The sequence below is a fragment of the Aplosporella prunicola genome, assembly GCF_010093885.1.
Source record: "Aplosporella prunicola CBS 121167 unplaced genomic scaffold K452scaffold_14, whole genome shotgun sequence".
NCBI lineage: Eukaryota > Fungi > Ascomycota > Dothideomycetes > Botryosphaeriales > Aplosporellaceae > Aplosporella > Aplosporella prunicola.
Window position 1 is genome coordinate 632,709 of NW_022983542.1, and position 13,332 is coordinate 646,040.

Genomic DNA, 13,332 nt, shown 5'->3' on the forward strand with positions numbered 1-13,332 from the left:
AAAATATACTAATTTATTTAATAGTCTCTATACCAGATTATCTCTCTATTTCTAGTAGGAAATACTAAATTAGGCTTATTTCTTAAGAAAATTCGCAATTTCTTATAAATATTCTTGAAAAGAAATATTCCTATAAAGATTTTATAAAATATAAGCTCCCCTATCGATATACTTACGCTCTAGCTACTACTTTAGGACTAGATCCTAAAGATTTTATTGATTTTAGCTAGAAAATCGATTCCTATAGGGTAATGAATTACCCTAAAAGATTTTTTATTTAATTAGCTAGAATCTAACGATACGCATCTAAATAAAAATAGTACTAGAAAAAGAAAGCTAGGGCGGCCTCCTACTAAGCGCCTACGAAAAGAAATAGTAGCTAGTCGCTATAATCGCCTAGCTAAAAGGTAACGCTAGGAAACTTTTAATTAGCATAGAATTAATCTTAGAAGATCGAATTTTAGGAGAGCAAGGAGATACTATATATATAGCGCAGAACTCTAAGATATATATATTTATATATCTTAGAATTATTAAATACATCTTAGAAATTTTACGAAAAAATATATATATATCGGTAAGTAGCCGAAAAGCGAAATATATTCTTAATAAAAAAGAATTTATTTTTTTTTAAAAAAAAATTCTAAGATACATATATTTTTTTAAAATATTTCTATATATTTCGATATATTATAATAAGTTATAAAAATATATACTATCTTAGTAATAAAATTAAAAAATATACATATCTTAGACATAAAATTTAAAAGTATATATCAGGAATTTTTCGAAACTCTACTATATAAAAATTAGATAAGTCTAATAATTAAAGCTAGCTATAAGTTATTTTATATCCTAAATAACCTAAATCTATAATAAAACTATTATATTTTTATAAGGGTAGAGTAGTAAATTAAATTAAATATAAGTTTATTTAATTTTATTTAATTTTCCTTAGTTTTCCCTAATATAAATTAGATAGATTAGAGCGGGCTTTAAGAGTTATAAAATAAAAAAAGTAAGAATTTAAGCTAAATCTAAGTAATAAATTACTCTAATTTATTTTAGTAGGTATTAAATTTTTATATTTTGAAAGAATTCGTGATATAGTATATCTCTTAAAAAAAAACTCGAATTTTAAGAATATATTTTCTAAAAAAAAAGTATATTCTTAAAAAACTCGAAATTTCGAATATATTTTCTTAAAAAAAAAAAGCTTATACTGTAAAAAAGGGTAGTAATTTTACTACTAAAACTAGTAGTAATTGTTTTTTTTTTAGCAATATACTGCTGGTAAAAATAATACTAAGTATTTAGGTAAATTTCGGCTACTATAGGAACTAGTCCTTTTCCTCGATCTAAAATAATAGTAATTCTACTAGAATTTAGTATAACTAGTTAATTCCTATAAAAGAAAATTCGCTTTTTAGTAGAACTAAGAGACTTTTCTAGAAATTAAAGGAATTAAACCTAATTTTCTTTATTTTTTTTTTAGTACCTATAGCGACTCTAAAATAAATTAGAATAATAATATTATTAGAATCTAATATTATTACTATTAATAAATAGTAAAACGCGTTTTCTAGTTGATTTCTTATATAGGTAGTATTAATTAAAATATACTCGCGTAAATTTAAGATGGCTACCTCTAAAAATACGTCTAGAGAAAGAAATATATACCTGTTTATTAGATATATTAGTATTTTCGCTTTTTTTTTAAGTAAATATACTTATATTTCTTTTTTTTAAAAAAGAAAGTTCACTCCTATTTCGCTTTTTTTTTTTTAAGAGAATATAATCCTATTTCCTTTTTTTTAAAAAAGAGAATATACTCTTATTTTCGCTTTTTTTAAGGAGATATATTTCTAAATAACTATTAAAAAAACTTACTAGAATTCTTTTATTTCTAAATTTCTTTTAAATTTAGTAGGGCCTCCTCCTTTCCCTTATAGTTCTTGGAGATTTTTTTTTTAAAAAAAAAGGCTAAAAAAATAGCTAGTATATTCAACTAAAAATAAACTTTTAATAATAAATAGTACCTAAATTTTTTAAATTATTTCTTTTTAGTCGCCCTAAATACTCGAAGAAATCGAATCTTTAGCTCTCTAAGCTACCTAATATAGAACCTTTTTTCTATATAAAATTCGCTTATTAAATCGAATTTATACTAGGCGAATTACTAGGTTACCAATAATAAATTCCTAGCTATACTAGGAAGTAAGAAACTTAGTTAAGTTTAAATATCTCTAATTTTCGTAGGTAGATTAAGGGCATATATAATTTATAAGCCGTTTAATAATAAAAAGATTTAATAAATATTAGTATATTTTATTTAAAAAAAAACCGAAATAGGAGTATATTTTCTTAAAAAAAAATTAAAAATATATCTTAAATAGATAGCTATTTACTACTAGATTATAGTAAATATAGTATAATATTTTTAAATTACTATATTTTATTTTCTATAATTCTCCTCCCTAGTTAATATAGAATAAGGCATATTTTCTTACCTCTTCTATAGTTAAAAACCCGGTTCTAATTAAAAATAGCTCTATAGTTAATTTTTTAAATAGAAAAAAGAAAGAAAGGTCCTAGTGTTTATATCCTAATATTAGGCGCCTATCTAATTAAACTATAAAATTAATCGCGTATTTTAAGTTCTAGAATATAGATCCTAATTAAACTAAATATTTTCGTAAATTCTAAATTTTAAGAATATAGATCCTAATTAAACTAAATATTTTTTATAAATTCTAAGCTTTAAGAATCTATACTTAATTAAATTAGATAATAATAGCGAAATTATAATAAATATATATATATACTATTTAGAATATATTCGTTTTTTTTAAGAATATTTTTTTTTTAAGAAATATATTCGATTTTTTATAAATATTTATTAGTTTTTTTTATAAAAAAAAATTTAGGAGTTTATTCGCTTTTTAAGAATATTTTTTTTTAAAGAATATATTCGATTTTTTTTAAGAGTATATTTTTTTAAGAGTATATTTAATTTTTATAGTAATATATTTTTTTAAAAAAAAATATTACTAAGATATATAATTTTTTTCGAAATAATTTCTAAGTTAAAAGTATATCTCTTAGAGAGACTTTTTCGATATATGTATCTTAGAAATATTATAAATATCTTAGAAATTATACGATAAAAAATATATATCTTGGTAAATAGCCGTTAATTATATATATATCTTAGAGAGACCTTTTAGATATATTTATCTTATATTAGATAAAGTATATATATCTTAGAAAATATTAAAAAAAAGTTTATATCCTAGTAAATAGCCGAGTTTTATTATAGATATATTAAGCGTAACTTTATATATTTATTTAAAATAAATATAAAAAATAATATAGTATTATTCGTCTCTATAATATTTTTTTTTTAAGGATAGTAACTAGTTTCTCTATATAGAGCTACTAGTTTTTACTATATAGTAAGTATATATCGCGTTATTATTCGGTATCCGACCCTACCTCTTACTAATATTAAATTACGTAACCACCGCTTAATAACCTTTAAAAACCTATTGAATTGGTACGCCCGCTACAGTGTGAGGCTAGTTTCGCGGTGAAGACCGTTGTACTACCTACACTACTCTAAAACTCTCTTCCCCTAAGCATAGGCCTCCTTAAGGGTTTATGTGGTTGACCTCTGTACTGGGGTACAAATAGGAGCTATACATACAGCGGTAGCGTAATCTCCATCATGAGAAATGCTAACATGTACAACCTGGCCATCCGAGTCTCTTAGTTTATGGCAAAGATCTGGACTTTTAGTATCAAATGCAGGCTCTCCAACGACTTCTGCAAGAAAGGTAAACTTGAGGCGATCACGCAAAAAACAGCGCTGCATCGTAGTCATTGCTTGTTCCTCGTCAAGAACAATAGCCTGTGGACCTTCGGTTGAGAACTGTGGCTTTGCGAGAACCACCTCCCGAAAAGTGACCCTACGCGGCGTAAAAGCTTTGATCATAGCTTCCTTTGCTGCAAATCTTTTGTTGTTAGCTGTACACAACGGGCCATGGCATGCTCGTGACCTGGCTTACCGGCCGGCAATGTGAGCAAACGCCCTGTCGAGCTGACCAGGGCTGGGGGCCAAGTCGGGGTTGAACAAGTCAGGATGCTTGTCAGAAAAGTCCAGTATCTCAGGGAAGGAAAAGAGGCGGAACAGAAAGCGTCGGAACTTGTTGGGATCGATGTCGGCATGGGAGGATTTGCTTGTCATGAGCCTCCGTATACGTGGGATGGAGCATATGTCGATGCCGACGTGGAAAGGGTAAGGGAAGGGACGGGGTGGCATGGTGGAGGATGCTCTTTTTTATTTTATTTTTTGGTGTTTATAATAACATATCAAATACATAGTGGATAGATAGTAGGAATGTCGGAGACACGGTGCGCACATCCCGAGCTGTTCACCGCCCGCCCGGCTGCCCCTCACACCCCTCAACCCCTCACACAGCCACCAGCTCAGCCAAAAACGAGGCGCTGGGCCTGACGAGAGTGGATCTTGACACGTCGGAAGCACCAATGGCTGCCGGCGGAGCATCGTAATTGTCCACGTACTTGTCGTTTCAAGCTTGGAAGCTATGACGCAAACAGCCGTACCGGAAGCCGTTACCGGGCAGTGTGTCTGCACATATACATACGTCTCCTCCCAGACGACCACCGGCAAACACCATCCACACCTGTCAACATGACCTACAACAACTCCGTCATTAACGTCACCCACACGCCCACCCCGGACCCCTTCATCACCTACGCCCATGGCAAGTTCTACTTGGTCAGTCTCCGTCCCGGTCTACGTATCATGGGCCTGTCATTAACGCCACCCAAAGACCTACACGGCTGGCGATAGGGTTGAGGTCTGGTGCTCCGACAGCCTCTTCAACTTCGGCAATTGCTCCAGGCATGTCATCTGGTAAGTGATCTTCACTTTCCGCAAGGAACCACGCGGATTTCCAGTTTCGACTTCCATCTCCCTCGCATCAAGACAACTGGTTATCTCAGGTATTTCTAACCTTCAATAGGAAACCTGAGCCTGGCCATCCCTGGTCTGGTGGTATCTGGGCACCAGAGATCCACTCCCTCGACGGGCGGTGGTACTGCTACGTTGCGGCCGAAAACCCAAAGGAGGGTAACAAGTCGCACCGCATGTATGTGATTGGGGGTCCTCCCGCATCCCAAGATCCTTGCCAGGGTCCCTGGGAGTTCATTGGCCCTCTGCGCGGGGTACCACAAGACCAGTGGGCTATTGATGGCACGGTTATTCACCTAAACAACCAGCTCTACTTTGTGTACAGTGGTTGGCCGCTAGGAGAGCATCACAGCGACAAGACACAGGAGCTGTTCATTGTGCACCTGCTGAACCCCGCTGAGGCTGACGGATCGCGCCCACCGACAAGGATCTCACACCCAGACTTTGATTGGGAGCGCAGCGGTCCCAGTGGCATCAACGAGGGTCCGCAATGGCTTGCCAGCCCCAATGGTTCCTGGGTAGGTATTGCTTACTCGTGCGCCGGGTCTTGGACCAAAGACTACAAGACCAACACAATCCAATACACTGGCGGTGATCCGTTGGATCAAAACAACTGGCGCAAGTCGAACACTCCCCTGATTTGCACACCCGATGGCACGAATGGACCTTGGGGGCCTGGACACGGTTCCTTCTTGCCTGTGGGTCACGACATAGTGTACGTGTTCCACGCAACGGACCAGCCGACAGATGGATGGAACAACCGCAAGGCGCGTTGCCAGCGTGTCAACTTCACTCACAGCGGTCCTGATATGGGAAATTGTGTGGGCCCCTTGTGTGAAGCCAACGTTTTCATGCAAGGCTCAGGTTCAGGCTCAGGCTCTCACGACCCACTTCACGGACTGGAGGAGAAGTTGCATGGGTTCTTGGGCAAAGCGAAGGAGAAGCTCAGAGAACTCTAAGAAAGGATTGATGCGAGAAAATGCACGGTTTATTATCGTCAAGACTACATCGATACCTGTACAGTGTAATGAATTTGCAGGGTTATTCCCATTTGACGCCTTTCAGAATATAATTCTACGTGGAAGAACAGAACAGTAAAACAACAGATATAGCTTTGTACGCCTAGACCACCCCAGAGGATACGATTTATAAACACAAAAAACCACCATTACTCCACCTTAAGCATCCAGAATGTACCACTCAGCATGCCAATCAACAACGACGCTGTTAAAATAGCCGCAGCTACCTTGTCATTGGTAGTAATCGGCTGAATAACCATGGGATTGGATGCCCCATTCTTAGTACCAGCACTGGGATCGCCCGCGCTACTACCCCCGGTGCCCGAACTCAATGGAGCTTGCTGAGGTGTAAGCGGAATCAGATTCGATTGAATCACGCTCAGGGCGCTCATCTGCTCGCCAACACCAGTATACCCGTCCCAAGTGCTCTGGTACCAGCGCCGCCCGCAAGCTTGGCCCGAGTCTCCCCCGCTGCACTGCTGCGCCGCGCCGGCTGCCGAGGCGCGCAGTTTCGCGGTGATGTTTGCAGCGGTGAAAGGTGCAAGCTGAGAGGCGACAGCCATCCAGCGCGATAGGTATGCTTTAAAGGAGGGTTGATCATAGTTACAGTCTTCATTTCCTTCACAGGCAAACTCTGACATTATGCTTCCTCCATATTGTTGAGGAAAGAAGACATCGGCCCCATTGAGCAAACCTTGTAAATGTTTTTCCCAAACAGAGCTGCCGTTGGTGTAGTTGTACATGTAAGCGGAGCCGGCGATAAGGGTTCCGTAATTGTAGGTCCATTGAAGGTGGTCAGCATCACTGCAGTTGTTTAGCGTACCACTGCCGTCGTTGACTTGATACGACGTCCCATCTGGACTGATGGTAACGAGAGGAGAATGGAGCAGCCAATCAAACATGCGATCTGCCCAATCAGCGTAGGTTGAGTTTCCAGTGTATCGAGCTAGCCGGGCGGCCAGTTGGAAGTATCCGCCGTTGGCAATAGTGTTCTTGTAGTTGTATCCGGCATTGAAGGCGAAGATTTGCCAGCGCAACCCTCCACCACAAGTAGAGGCGTCCCAGCGTGTAGTTTGGCCGTTGAAGACGGCTTGGGCGAGAGCGAGCCATTGTGGTTGCGAAGATGGCGGGTTTGGAAACCCAGCTTCCGCAGCTGCGAGAGCGGCGAAAGCCCAGAAAACTTGGTCATCATTTCCCTTTAATTGAACGGTGAGTTAAAAAGTCCAGTCAGAAATATGTGTTTTGGGCACGCGCAAAACATACCTCGTCTTTCGTTTGATTAACGGGCATGTAGTCTTTGTCCGATCCAGCCTGGAACAAGAGCGCCTGGCTCACCACGTCGTTATAGGTGGTATCACCGGTGAGGTGCCAGTACTCGACCATCTACGTTCCTGTTAGGTATCCCGGTTATGGCTCCTACGCTCTTGACTACGGACCGTCATCCACATTGCTCCAGCCTCCCACCAGTAATATGGGCCAGGTAATTCTCCAGGTATTTGTCCAGTTTCATTGCCAGTGTAATATTTCATCAGTCCGTACGCCACCGTGCTTGCAACCGCTGTGATATTGTCTAGCAACGAGAGCATTAGCAAAACCGGAGTTACGTGGAAGGCAAAGTGGCAAAGACATACCTTTGTCGTCCAAGTCCAGGTAAAGAGCGTCAGCAAGCAGGCTATGACGGCTCACTGTCAGTACCAAGAGCAACCATGATGGACAAACAAAAGTGAAGAAATGCATGAGGAAGGCGGTGATAAGGAGCTGGGAAGGAGAGCTCCTGAAGAAATCCAGCAGGGACACTATAGAGGGGTTATGCAACCACTAAAGGCGTCGTTGGTGACGCACCATCCATTCCTAATGGAGAATAAATACAAGGACAAGCTTTCCCCAAGCCTCCCCAAGCTTCGTGGGGTTGGTTAGCGCATGCGGGATGCGCCACATTTCGCTATGGCGTTGTGTCTGGCCCGGTTTTATGCGCAGCCGCCACATGGTGCGGCTGGAAATAATCCCTCACCTGCGGTACAGTGTCTACCGGGCCTAGACCACGCTTCTCAGGGGGGCACTTAAGGGCCTGTCAGCGTTGTCGTCATCATGCCATTGTTAAGATATGAGTGGCTGGAAGAGCATGCGCCAGTGAGACCCCAAGAGCCAAATGAGGCCTTATATTTTCTGTATAACTTTGTGAAACGTGCAATGTGCATCTATCCGTGCCAGTATGTCCATCTGTTCCCCTCGTATTTTAGTTTGCGCTTTTTGCGCAGAGCCTTAAAACCGAGCCAATAAGAGCGCCAGCTTCCAAACAAAGCTGTTGGTTAACTATTGCGAACTTGCCTAGATGAGAGCGCAATGCATCTTGTCAGTGTCGGTTGCCCTATTTTTTTTTTTTTTTTTTTTTTTTTTTTTTTTTTTTTGCTCGTCTGGCTATTCTCTTTAAAAGGAATTCTTGTTCATCATGTCATCTTCCGGCGCCACAACTTCTCCGGTTGCCGTTTCGCGTTTGTTGTCTTCTTCGTTTTGCTTGCTGGCTCTCAGCATGTCCTCGGCAATCATAGCTTGGTTCTCGTCAGGTAGACCCGTAGAGCCGACGCCGGTCGTAGTCTCCTCAATATCAGGGTCCATATCTGTGTTGAGCGCCACGCCGCCACTCTGGTCCTCAAAGGTTTCCGGCTCTTCGTCAGCGAGAGGGGCCGCATCGTCCAGAGCAGCCGTTACTGGGGATTCCGCACGACTAGCAGCCGCTTGTTCGGCCTTTTGGTGGTGGTCGATGAGGGGAGAATCGTCGTTATAGAGACGCAGAAGCATAGCCCTAGAAACATCAGTATACGCTGAGAATGAGCTATTGAGTCTTGCGTTACTAACCTCCGCTCTTCCTTTGGTAGCATCAAGTTCAATGATGACATGCTCCGCCACAAGGGCAAAACGAGACGTTCCTTGAAACCGTCTTCATGTTCACTGTTCTCCACCCTGAGAACACAGCAACCCATTGAAATATCCCTTACCCTCTCTCCTATTTCACCCAAAGACTCCCAGCCGTCACCGGCAACTTTAGGGAACATTTCAATCAGTAACTTGTGGAGCGTAGCCCGCTTGTACAACCGGACAACTCTACCCTCGCCAACCCACGGCTCAACGATGGGCAGACCTTCGGATTGTATGCGCCATCTGCAAATGTCTTGTCCTTGCGCATCTTGTTTCATGAACATCTTGACACCGCAGTGAACGAACTTCATACCCTTGCCCTCATTGAGTGTCAAGATCTCGCGCGCCAGGGTCGAGGTATAATAGATAGCTTTAGCTGGCTCTCCTGTGGCGTTTCTGACCATGAAACGGTCACGCGGGAACCGGCCAGCGATCTCGTAGAATCCGAAAATACTGTTCAAGGCGTCGTGATTGGGGTCAAGGTACTTGAAGGGCTCTTCGTGCTGCTGACTGTTCTTTTTCTTTCCAGTTTGTTCCGCAGGCTTGGCTAATTCGGAAACAGAACCAGTCGCAACGGGAACCCTTTCAGGAACTGCCGGCGGAGCTTCGGTGTGCTCCTTGACCTCAATCTTGGGGCGTTTTGCAGAAGAATCCTCATCGGCAGCATCGTCTACTTCCTCCAGACTACGCTTGGTAGGCGATGCGGGCAGGACGGCATTCGACTGGTTCTGTCGGGCAACAGGAGGATCAGTGCCCTCAGCCATCGGCACATCCTCATCTTTCTTGGCAGGCATCATCTCATCCAACGACTCGAGGCCCCGTAGTGGCTCGCCCTTGTCTGCCTTGGACTCAATTTCGTTGACAAGATTGGTAATGGGCGCGGGAGGGACAGTTTGCTTTCCTCCGGCCTGTGTCTCAGGACGAGCCTTGATCTCCGACAACTTCTCGATGACAGTAATGAAAAAGCCGCCAGTGTCCTGGAGATGAGGGTAGACCCTCATGCAACGATCAAGAGGTATGCGTTCAGCATCATTGTCGGTCACCTGGGGTGGGAACATGCCCTCAACTAGGCGTCCCAAGCCTTCTTCTCCTTGCTTCTGTCTTTCGGCTTCAACTTCCTCCCAAGAACCAAACATGCGGCCGGCCTTGTCCATAATCTTCCATTGCGCCAAACCTGGTATCCTCTTGAGGCCGGGCAACTCATTGCTGCAGTCGACGATACGAACCTTCGACATGCCACCGCAGCGGTCGATGGCGCTTGCTACAACAGCCTCGTTCTCGACAGGGTTCATACTGCAAGTGGAGTAAACAACACGGCCACCGACCTTGAGCATCTGCAGAGCGCGAACGAGAATGCGAACTTGAGTCACGTAGAGCCCAAGACCATTACCGGGGATCCAGTCTTTCCAGATGTTTGGGTTCTTGCGGGCAGTGCCATCGCCAGAGCAAGGCACGTCAGCCAGAATACGGTCAAACTTGAGATATTTGTTGGCTGGTTCTCCTGGCTTGGATGAAACCCGGATAGAGGGGAAAAGAGTGGCATCGTGATTCGTCACAAGCAAATTGGGGGAGTTTAGGCGCTTGACTTGGTGAACCAGCATCTGAGCGCGCCTATAGTCAACATCATTGGCGATGAGCAAACCGGTCGCTCTTCCGTCGTCCGACCAGTCATCCTCAGACTCGACCAACGACTTCTCGGCTTCGATCTCGGCACCATCAGGGCTTAACTCACGGCCCTCTTCACCAGCAACCTTGTGCAATACCTTGCGGACGCGCGCTTCCTCTCCACCGTGGATAGCTTCAATCAACTGCGCCGACTTGCTACCCGGCGCAGCACAGAGATCCAAAACTGTCATCCCGGGCTTGATGTCTATAAGGAGGGGCGGTATCATGGAAACAATTTCCTGTCTGCTGATGTTGCCGACGGTGGTTTCGGAGACGAGGAACTTTTGGAAGGAAGCGAAGGGAGGGAACTTGCGAATGACGTTCTTGGGAGTAGTCATCTGCCAAGCCAACTTTTCGGGGAACCACTCAATTGGCGTGGGCGGAGGGACCAATTGTCCATCGTACTCGACGTTTGTGATTTGGGGAATGTAGTGGTCGACGAGGCGCTGCTGAACCGAGAGCGCATGGCCCTTGGAGCCGGTGAAGCGGAAACTGTTGGGCAGTTCCCTCTTCAGAGCGGCCCAGAAGTGCTCGCGCTCCTCCTCCGGTACGATGTTGAGCTCGTTGTAGTACTTCTCGAAGTTTTCGTTCTTCTTCTCGACGTCGGCGTAGTTGCCTCTGCGGCTCGCGTAACCTCCGCGCCCACCACCGCCACGGCCGCCGCGGCCGCCTCTGCCACCCTATATTTACATCAGTATCGGGCAAGGATTGCAAGGAGAGGCGCGTAAACGTACCTTTCCGCGTCCTCTAGCCATTTTGTTCGTAGGGTGAAGTCGATGTGGAAGATTGACTGGCGCGACTTCTGCGGGAAGTACAACCCATGGACATTTCTGCCAGGCGATGCCGCCGCTCGGTCGAGCCGCCGGAACAACGATATCCCGAAGAGATAAGCTGCGGGACGTGCGCCGACGTCAGGCCTTGGCAGGCACGAAGGTCGAGATGCGAGGGGTACTCTATCTTACGATGGGCACCTACTTATGAGTGTAGACATGCTTCATCGGAGCAGCTACATACCTACCTAAGCTGCACCGATGTCGCATGCCGTGCTAGTTTGGATTTTTGCTTGCCATCCTCGCTCGGCCAGCCGTGTGGCGCTAGAGGATCGAGATTCGTTTCCAGGATCCCTAAATGCGGAATGGCATCATCGGCCGAGCCAACCCCCGAACAAACCAGAACAGGGGGCAACCTCCTTCTCCACGTTGCCTGGATCACAGCTCAAGCACAGCCAAAAATGTCGTTTATGGAAAAGCTCTTCAACGTATGGGGCCAATCCTTCTTTATTCCCGCGCCTCCTCTCACTGGCAAGGAGCTTGGGGACCAGAGCGGTAGAGTACGCGCCCAATTCCACACCTGCTTCTTGCTGTAAGTGATTCTGACTCGAGCAGGTCTTCATTGTCACGGGCGGCTATGCCGGTGTTGGGAAAGAGTTGGTGCAGCTCCTCTACTCCAAGAATGCCACCGTCTACATCGCCGGGCGCACGAAAAAGAAGGCCGCCGAGGCCATCATGGACATTGAAGATGCCGTCCCTATTTCTGACGGCCGCATTGAATTCCTTCTCCTCGACCTCTCCGACCTGGTAACCATCAAAAAGTCCGCAGAGACTTTTATGAAGAGTGAACAGCGCCTGGACGTTTTGGTGAACAATGCCGGCGTCATGATGCCGCCCAAGGGTAGCAAGACTGAAGAGGTGAGACTAGCTTCTTCCCATGTACCCCGAGCAAAGGATTGCTATAATCTTGCCATGCCATCGAGGCGGCTACTAACAACGTTTGCGCACATCAGGGTTACGAGCTGCAGATGGGCACAAACTGTCTCGGCCCATTTCTTTTCACGCAGCAGCTCCTGCCGATACTCAAGAAGACTGCCGCAATGGCACCACCTAACAGTGTGCGCGTGACCTGGGCGGCCTCAATAACCATTGACTTTGCACCTGTACACGGCGTTGAGTTTGACAAGAAGGGAATGCCGGTCGTGAGCCCACAGCAGCAGATAAATTACGCGCAAAGCAAGGCCGGAAACGTTTTCCTTGCCTCCGAATTCGCGCGGCGTTATGCCCAGGATGGCATCCTAAGCGTCTCTTTCAACCCAGGTAACTTGAGGACTGAACTTCAACGTCATACCGGAATTCTTGGAATGATCCTCAATGTGAGTCGCTCCTCGCTTTCTACTTTCCGTGGCCGAGCACTGTACCAATACTTGACTCTAGTTTATCCTCTGCTACCCTGCTGTTTTCGGTGCTTATACCGAGCTTTTTGCCGGTTGGTCACCGCTGATCACCAGCACAGCCTACAACGGAGGTTTGGTCGTGCCTTGGGGTCGCCCACACACGCCGCGGCAGGGCCTCCTGCAGGCTCTTCGCGGTAACCGCGAAGGCGGTTACGGCATTGCGGAGAAGTTCTGGGACTGGTGCGCCAAGGAGACTTCCCGATGGGTAACAGAGGAGTAAGAAGGACAGGGTGTGATCAACACCAGAAGGGCTTATCCGTATCTATTATGGTAAACAGCGTCATGAGTTCCGAGTCACGCAATAGTATTAGTGTCAGCAAAAGCTTCTTGTCTCTGACCAACATATAAATTTGTCTCAAAAAATACGTGATCCTATGCGACTTCAACTTTCACTCACAATGCCAACCAGGTGCAAAGCAACAATTTATTCATGTATGAATCCCGAAAACGTGATTCCAAAAAACCTTTAGGTCATACCCCACTAGGCTTTGTCCACCGCCATGGCCACG

General features: G+C 44.2%; 5 protein-coding genes across 5 annotated transcripts; 2 read left to right on the plus strand and 3 right to left on the minus strand.

Annotated features, from left to right (window-relative positions):
• Positions 1–3,658: 3,658 nt before the first annotated feature.
• On the minus strand, positions 3,659–4,321 carry K452DRAFT_309171 (uncharacterized protein; the record flags this gene model as incomplete). Its single annotated transcript, XM_033543227.1, has 2 exons — positions 3,659–4,005; positions 4,105–4,321. The coding sequence occupies 2 exons, from the start codon at positions 4,319–4,321 to the stop codon at positions 3,659–3,661; spliced, it is 564 nt and encodes a 187-aa protein (XP_033397116.1).
• Positions 4,322–4,714: 393 nt separating this feature from the next.
• On the plus strand, positions 4,715–5,955 carry K452DRAFT_298784 (glycoside hydrolase family 43 protein; the record flags this gene model as incomplete). The annotated part of the gene is made up of 3 exons (XM_033542151.1): positions 4,715–4,801; positions 4,857–4,939; positions 5,049–5,955. 3 exons carry the CDS (start codon positions 4,715–4,717, stop codon positions 5,953–5,955), a joined length of 1,077 nt encoding a protein of 358 aa, XP_033397117.1.
• Positions 5,956–6,164: 209 nt separating this feature from the next.
• Positions 6,165–7,801, minus strand: K452DRAFT_272254 (glycoside hydrolase family 76 protein; the record flags this gene model as incomplete). The annotated part of the gene is made up of 4 exons (XM_033539079.1): positions 7,647–7,801; positions 7,452–7,585; positions 7,279–7,398; positions 6,165–7,211 (listed from the first exon to the last, which is right to left on the minus strand). Exons 1-4 carry the CDS (start codon positions 7,750–7,752, stop codon positions 6,165–6,167), a joined length of 1,407 nt encoding a protein of 468 aa, XP_033397118.1. The 5' UTR covers positions 7,753–7,801.
• A 588-nt stretch (positions 7,802–8,389) lies between these two features.
• On the minus strand, positions 8,390–11,351 carry K452DRAFT_359167 (uncharacterized protein; the record flags this gene model as incomplete). The annotated part of the gene is made up of 3 exons (XM_033546245.1): positions 8,390–8,818; positions 8,872–11,276; positions 11,331–11,351. 3 exons carry the CDS (start codon positions 11,349–11,351, stop codon positions 8,443–8,445), a joined length of 2,802 nt encoding a protein of 933 aa, XP_033397119.1. The 3' UTR covers positions 8,390–8,442.
• Positions 11,352–11,771: 420 nt separating this feature from the next.
• K452DRAFT_251337 (uncharacterized protein) lies at positions 11,772–13,112 on the plus strand. Its single transcript, XM_033538208.1, has 4 exons — positions 11,772–11,926; positions 11,982–12,284; positions 12,380–12,742; positions 12,804–13,112. Exons 1-4 carry the CDS (start codon positions 11,828–11,830, stop codon positions 13,041–13,043), a joined length of 1,005 nt encoding a protein of 334 aa, XP_033397120.1. The 5' UTR covers positions 11,772–11,827; the 3' UTR covers positions 13,044–13,112.
• Positions 13,113–13,332: the final 220 nt, after the last annotated feature.

Bases quoted from the DNA above. Each gene is read 5' to 3' on its own strand.
- K452DRAFT_251337 (XM_033538208.1), top strand. From the start codon at position 11,828: ATGTCGTTTATGGAAAAGCTCTTCAACGTATGGGGCCAATCCTTCTTT. The intron at 11,927-11,981 runs GTACGCGCCCAA...TGACTCGAGCAG, and splicing joins TTGGGGACCAGAGCGGTAGA to GTCTTCATTGTCACGGGCGG. The intron at 12,743-12,803 runs GTGAGTCGCTCC...ACTTGACTCTAG, and splicing joins TTCTTGGAATGATCCTCAAT to TTTATCCTCTGCTACCCTGC.